The sequence below is a fragment of the Apaloderma vittatum genome, unplaced genomic scaffold, assembly GCF_000703405.1.
Source record: "Apaloderma vittatum isolate BGI_N311 unplaced genomic scaffold, ASM70340v1 scaffold28108, whole genome shotgun sequence".
In the NCBI taxonomy this organism is placed as follows: domain Eukaryota; kingdom Metazoa; phylum Chordata; class Aves; order Trogoniformes; family Trogonidae; genus Apaloderma; species Apaloderma vittatum.
Window position 1 is genome coordinate 11,644 of NW_009731667.1, and position 7,882 is coordinate 19,525.

The following is a 7,882-nucleotide window of genomic DNA, read 5'->3' on the forward strand; positions in this document are numbered from 1 at the left end:
CTGCAATTTTTGGCTACTGGTGGGTAAAAGAAAGTAAAGTTTTGGGGGTGTGCTGAAACCTTCGAGGTGAGAGCTGATGTCAAAATAATTTTTTTTAAGGGATCTACAACCACTTGCTCATTAACAGCTACGAGTAAAACAGAACAGTGGTATTAATTTTCGTGCAGAAATTCATATGCTTGTGTGTCATGGCTGCATCCCAACTCACCATTTCGAGTCCAAGATTCTGCAGACATGGGAAACACAGCTCTCTGCTAGACATGAGGAACAGTCTCAAGGAGCTTTATTCCATGCCTAAATCTGTTGATTTCCTTTTCCTTTCTTTAACCCAAGCACGAGTTTTAAGCTCATTCAGCTTCCGGAAAGCCTCCAAACTGGTTGTTTCTCCTAATAATTCAACTCTCCACATTGCTTGCAAAATGGTTACGTTGGAAAAAAAAAAGTTTTCAGGTTTTAAGTCTCGGTGTTACAATCTATTTCTAGATACCAGTACTCAGGTTTCCATCTCTTCTCAGAAAACTGTGGGGGAAACAAATCAAGCCCTGTTTCTGTACAAGTCGTAACCACACATGAAAGGACTTCATTCTGCATGTTTACCACAAACCCATCGAAGCTGCTGCTCTGTTTGGAGGTCAGTTAATTCATCGATGGATCTCCAGCTGCACTGACAAGCATACGCCCGTGCTCCTTTCTTCTTTATCATCTTCGCTCTTAGTTTACTGAGCTCAGGCATGTTATTCCTGCCAACCAAGTGAACTCAGTTTAGGATCATGCTTTTTCTATTTTTTTCTTTTTAAAGAAAAAGGGTTCATGAGGCCACTTCAACTCAGAAAAGCTCTTAAGAACATTTCTGAGTATCCCTGCTACGAATGAATTTATGGATATGTTTAAATTCTGTTTTGAACACGATCCCTTCCCAAGAGCAGTCTTGGTGCATAGTTGCTGTATTTTCAGATCACCTGGAGACTGAGGTTTCTGTTAGAAAAATTCTCTGTTGGGTTCAGAGACCCTGTGTGAGACTCCAGACAAAGAGTTGGGAGGAAAATCAGCTAGATTTAATTCTCATGTTATTAAACTATCAAAAAATGTATTTAGCTTATCAAACTTACTGTAAAATCCCTACGCAAAATGGGTACCACAACAGAGTTAAGCTCTTCACCAGGAACTGTTATTCAGGGTAGTTGTTAAAAGTAACTGAAATGAAATGGCCCTAAGAGGGAAGAACGTACATCAAACCACAAATAATTCCTGTGCAAGCATCAACCACAACCAATGAAAAATCAGCATGGCTGTTACAAAACCAAGTTTTTTTTCAAAAAAACAAGTGTAAATTTAGCATTCTAACTATCCCTGCTCTCATGACCTTCTCCTGGCCATCAATTACTGGCCACTGAATCGCTCAAAACCAACATTAACAAGCCCAGCTAAATAAAGAAAACCCAAAGTAAACATCAATGGAAGAATTTTTAGAAAAAGAGGTCAGACATCTATCCATGGAATGCAAATGTTTAATCTTCAACTTTGCTTTTTGAAATTCAGGTTAGCCGAAATAAATAGCTAAATATCTTGCTAAAGAGTACAGATTTTAATCGTCACGTGTCTCTGATACTAACGTACTAACGCCGTTAGTGTCTTTTTTTTTAAATTTTATTAATCTCAAGATTTCAGAAGCAGAGTAATTTAGATTTTGAGTAAATGAAAGAATCATATTTTTATTTAACCTTTCTAGCTACCAAACTCATCTCAGGAGAATAGTGCAGTACTGTATTTTTAATGGGAAAATAAGTTTTGCATTCAGAGAAAATATAAATTTTGAAATGGAAAGGAAAAACGGGAAAAATCTAACATGCAATACAAGAAAAACAACAGAAAAGGAACTGATGTGTCCATTGCTGTTCTGCTCTAGCTAGCCCCTGGTGGCCGAGCACACTCTGAGAACATCTACTACCTCCATTAGTTAATGGGCACACACAGAGACTTTACTGAAATAAGAGGCATTCAGATTTGATGTCTGTATTAGGAGCATGCCTACTCCATTATGCTTCACCAAATCTTGGCATTAGATACAGTTTTCGAGAAATTGGAAATAGGAACTCCTTAATTTTAAGTCTTCAAAAAACATCAAAACAATTAACGTCAAAGACATGACAAGAATAAAAGAAAAATCCCACCTCTCCATTTAATCAAACCTTGCTTCAAAAAGAAGCCTGTTAAAAAAGATCAAACTATGTGACTTTCACTGAACATGACAGCACAGTATTTGATACTGAAACAAAAGAAAACCTGACTTGAAACAGTCCCAGTCTCTGTAACGGAAGGTACGGTGAGAAGCACGTGCTGAACAGCCTGAGTGCATTTTGTAGGCATCCTGCAACTGCACACCAAGGGCCAACCCATCACATGGATTATCTGCTTATTTCAGCAGTAAGGTTGCCTTTTGATCCAGGAAACTTGAATTCTTTTTTAAAAGCAGAGAGGCAGAGTGATTGAGAAAGAAATGGAAAGGGATGAAAACAGATTATGGGAGATGTTGCATCCTTTCCCGCACAGGCTTACCCCCTCATCACCAAGCAGGTTGCACACATGCTCCTTTACAGGTAACACAGGAGCACTCAGGACTTTTCATCTTTCCTGTCCCTGTCAAGCCCCAAAGCACAGTAACGGAATACTAACACCAAACCCACCTCAGACATACCTGAAAAAAAGGTAATCACAGGACTGATCCCAGATGTAGTCATTGAAAAGTGACACCCGGAAGTCACAAGCAGTACAACGTAGTTGATCACATGTTCTGGTAAAAAAAAGAACAGAAAACTCCAAGAGCTTATTACAGTCAGAGAAGCTGCACAGATCACAACTGTTTTAAAGTACAGCGCTCACCCAGAAATGCTAGAAGCAAGGTTATCCTTTAATCTTGGGGGGTTTTTTTACATCTCTAGCACATTCATTACGGCATGTGTTTTAAATATAGGATCATGTATTATTTTTACAGGTTCCTAACCTCAATGAACACATAAAATAAACTGATATTCCCCCGATATATTCTCTGAGGTCTTACTCATTAGTATGGCACCTGACCGGCAACCAAATATGCATCAAGTGCGTAACTACTTACTACAAAAAATCCCACATGGAAACGCAATAATGTTTTGTAGGATGTTGGACCTAAGTATTTAAAGCACGTCTCCTACTAAGTTCAGCTGCAGTTGCAAAGCAGTCTGGCTATTTCAGTTCAGGCTCTGGGATGATTTAAACCAGCCCAATGATTTAAATCACATACTCAGCATCACACAGAAAGCTGATGAGAGGCTTGGAAAACCAATTTCCTTAGCTACATGTTACTGATTTTTGGAGTCTCGTGTCTTGTTTGCACACATCTTTCAACTCCTCAAACAAACAAAAGATCTAGTGGTCAACAACAGAGGACTGGAAGGGACAAGCTGACTTCAGCTGCAGTTACAGGCAGCCACATGCTTAGATGAATATAGGGCTGTCTCATTCAGTTCAGATGCAGAACTCTGAACCACCACAGAAACACGGTTGTGAATAAAAACAATGATAAAGCAAGTAGGACTTTTTTTTTCCCATGTCTCCTACCTTTTTGAAACATTTGTTCCTATGCCATATGGGGAAGAACTTCCACCCAGGTACACTGGACAGCATCTATGTGGATTTCATTAAAAAATATTAAATGATAGCAAAACATTTTGGATAAAGTAGTACAATGCTTCTGTTAGTTTAACAGCATGGTATTTCAAAAAACCAACATTCATTAGATACAGGCAAAAAATTCAAATTCTTCCAACTATGGAATTTTTAAATTTTCATTGCCCAGGTGTTCAAAGAAAATATGATGACCACTCTCTGTATCAAATATACATGGGACTATATACTGGAGCATTTGATAATTTTGTATGTCCACAAGGCAAGGGAGGCTGTTATTTAATAACTTAAATAATTTATAAATTTATGATAAACCATTTTGATCACATGAAAGCACATTAGTAATTCTTCAAAATTATCTTTCTCTTTATATCTGTTCTCCTTTAAAAAATGCTTCTCTAAATACTCAGTTTCTTTCTTAGTTAATGCCAACACAGATTAAACAGTAGCAATATTGTTTGACTGATGATAAGCTATAACCAAGCTATGTTCAAGTAGCCAAAACATTTTTCACTTACCTTTTCCTATAAGCCTGTACAACAGCACTACGTCTTTCGGGTGTGAGACTTGCAGAGTCAGACTTCAATTTCTGTTTAAAAAGCAACCAAAGAATAAAAGGCAGCATTACAGTAAGGTAACAAGATTCTGCTTTACTTAATAAGCAAGAGCCAGAACATCTCACAGAAAAAGGGGACCAAGAATTTGGGAATCTTCTCATTCGGGTTTCTGTGATGTTTTTTGAGACAAAAGCCGCTGAATAACAGATAAAAGAGGAACAAGGCTTCTCTTCCCATACTGAATTCCCAGCTCTGTGTGAAGGAATTCAGCACCACAGGATCACTTTGACTTTACAATCAAGACCTAGTATTTCATAGAATCATAGAATCATTCAGGTTGGAAAAGACCCTTGGGATCATCGAGTCCAACCATTAACCCTACTCAACAAAGCTCATCCCTAAACCATATCCCCCAACACCTAGTAAATACAGTGGTGTGTAAAACACAAGTAAGTTGCAGTGTCAAAGTTCCTCTCACTAACAGCCTTCATGCCCTCTTTTTATTAATTTTGCTTTTGAAAAGTTTTAATTTCAGAATCTTCTCTCTCAATGTTTTTGAGCTTTTGTTTTACTGAAAACATATCAAAGACATTATTTAAAAGGATTGAGTCTTTGAAAAGACTCTTATTTGCTGCACATGAAACAGCTTTATTTGAATTCTAGAACACTAGAATTCCAGATCCTAAATGGGATGTCCTAGTGGTATAAAATGATAAAATTAAATATATTTACTGACATAAATCTCTCTCAGACATAACGTACTCTGGTATAGAAGTGTTTTTTGTTGATTTATATTTAGCCACTTTGTAAGAAATCAAAGACAAACAAAGCAAAATGAGCGTCACTCATGATAATAAGAGAATCTGCATGGGGGGTTATAAAGTATAAATAACACAATTTTCTGCTGATGATACCTAAATGAATATTTGTGGTTTCATCTCCATCTCCTGCTGCCAAATAAGCCATTTACAGATGACATAAAGCAGAGAGCGGTGGTTGGTATGTCATATGCTGCTAACCAGCAGGACCTCAACAGACTGCAGAGAGGGCTGAGAGAGGCATCTACCGAAGTTCCACTATGGGGAAACGCAAACTCCCGCCCCTGCGCCAGAGCACACTGAGGGCTGACCAGCTGGGAAGCAGCTTTGCAGAGAAGGCTGTGGGAAATTCGGTCAATGAAAGGTGGAACATGAGCCAGCAGTGTGCCCTTGCAGTGCAGGAGGCCAGCAGCATCCTGGGCTACGTTAGAAGGGACGCTGGTAGCAGGCTGAGGGAGGTGGTTCTTCCTCTCTACTCAGCATTAGTGAGACAAAATCATAGAATCGTTTTGGTTGGAAGGGACCTCTGGAGATCATCTAGGCCACCACCACTCACTCAAGGCAGGGTCAGCTTCAGCAGCTTGCCCAGGACTGTTTCCAGTCAGGTTTTGAAAATCTCCACAGATGGAGACTCCACAACCTCTCTGGGCAGCCTGTCCCTGTGTTTGAACACTCTTGCAGTAAAAAAAGGTCTTCTTGTGCACAGATGGAGTTTCATGTGTTTCAGTTTGTGCCTATGGCCTCCTGTCCTGATCGGGCACTACAGAAGGAGAGTCTGTCCCCTCTTTACTCCACCCATCAGGTATTTACACACATTGGTAAAATCTTCCTGGAGCCTTTTCTTCTCCTAACTGAACAGGCCCAGCAAATTTAGCCTCTCCTCATATGAAATATACTCCTTGACCATCTCCACAGCCCTTTGCTGGAGGCTTTCCATGTCTCTCTTGTACTGGGGAGCCCAGAGCTGAACACAGTACTCCTGATACAGCCTCATAAGTCTGGAGTGCTGTACCTAATACAAACGAGACATGGACATAATGAAGTGGGTCCAGCAAAGGACTATGAAGGTGATTAAGGACTTGGACCATCTGACATACAGGCTAAGACAGCTTTATCCCAGAGAACACAAGGGTCAAGAGAATCTTATCAACATATAAAAATACATGACCGGGAAAAATAAAGAAGATGTAGCCAGACTCTTCTCAGTGGGGCCCACTGACAGGAGGAGAGGCAACACGTACAAAATGAAATACAAGGAATTCCAGTTAAGCATATGAAAAAAATCTTTTAAGTGTGGTCAAACACTGGAACAAGTTACTTAGAGAAGCTGTAGAGCCTCCATTCTTAGAGATATTCAAAAGTCAGCTGGAAACGGTCCTGAGCAACCAGCTCTAGGAGGCCCTGCTTCAGCAAGGGGTTGGATGACATGATCTCCAGAGATCCGTTCCAACCTCAACCACTTTGTAATTCTGTGACATCTGACACTATGCTCTGTCTTGAACTGGCATCTCCTTTAATTGCCTCTTACTGCCTGGGTAAGACCATCTCTTTGTATCTCTCCTGTTACTCACTACAGCTCTGTTGCATTTTCCTTCCTGCTTTATTTTCCAAGTTTCCCCTACAGCTTGCTTTAGTCCATTTTTTGCTTTAAAAGTTTTAGTTTGTGGGGCTTTTCTTTCCATCACCGAGCCTTATCTGTTCTGCATTTCTCCAGACTCCGACTCACCAGAGGTGCTTTGGTGAAGCTGCTGTCATTACAGATTTCATCAATAATGTCATCTATATTTTCTTCACTGCTGCCAGCACTCATTAAGAGTTTAGCTGATCTGAAAACCAAACAAATCAGTCTTCATTTCATAGCATGACCAAAGCAGTTCTAAGAATTGTAAGTTTAAACCTAAAATTAGTTACAGTCTTTTTCCTATAATATTTCTGTAGTATCTAAAGTAGGACATCCAAATCATGACTGGACAGATGTAAACTGCAGGATGATGCCTTCCAGCCTCTGTTGCACTCTTCCATCGCAGGTCTTACTTTTCTTGTTTGGGGCTCTGGAATGCCTGTTGGGTAAGCACTCAGCAGCTCACCTTCAGAGATATTTGGCCAAGCCCCTCTGAGAGGGTCCACTGACCTCCCCACAAGAGTCTGGGACACTAGTGAGGGCTGGGACGGACACCCGGGGGCTGGAATGGAAACCGGAGGGCCAGGATGGATGGGCACCCGAGGGCTGGGATGAACGCCTGAAGGCCGGGATGGAAACCTGAGGGCCGGGATGGAAACCCGAGGGGTGGGATGGGCACCTGAGGGCCGGCAGGCGTGTGGCAGACCACTCGGTACTACTGACAGCAAGCAGCGACAGGGTCATGACCAAAACTGTTGGTATTTGGAACCATTGCTTTAAAAACTGTCAAACTTCATGTGGATGTATAAAAGCATAAAGTGCAAGTGACGCGCTTACTTTAGAAGATCTGGTTAAGAGACAAAAGCATGAAGAGAATACCTAAATGACTGTACTATTTCTGAAGTTCCTCCTGTTCTAAACTGCAAAATTTAGGGATATTTGGTATATATAAAGAGGTCGGTTACAGAGTGAAGTAACTGCTGATCCGAACTCACAGGCAAATTACCGCAGCTTTTAACGCCATTTTTAATCCGAGGTTGGGATACTCCCAAGAGACAAAGACTCTGAAGTAACCGAGCTCGCTGGCACGCCGCTTGGGTGTTTAAAAATCAGTAAGATGGGGGACAGTCGTTAACCGCTGGCGAGATTTTCGGCCCCCGAACCTCGGTATTTTCGCTCCCTGAGAGGTCTCGCCGGACGCTGACCCCTTCCCGCCCCACGGC

General features: G+C 40.9%; 1 protein-coding gene across 1 annotated transcript; it reads right to left on the minus strand.

The window, feature by feature from the left end:
• Window positions 1-580: 580 nt before the first annotated feature.
• LOC104269368 (chromosome unknown open reading frame, human C8orf37) lies at window positions 581-6,864 on the minus strand (the record flags this gene model as incomplete). The annotated part of the gene is made up of 5 exons (XM_009875285.1): window positions 581-740; window positions 2,696-2,791; window positions 3,598-3,663; window positions 4,182-4,252; window positions 6,765-6,864. Coding segments are annotated over 5 exons (493 nt in total), but the record flags the coding sequence as incomplete, so codon positions are not given.
• Window positions 6,865-7,882: the final 1,018 nt, after the last annotated feature.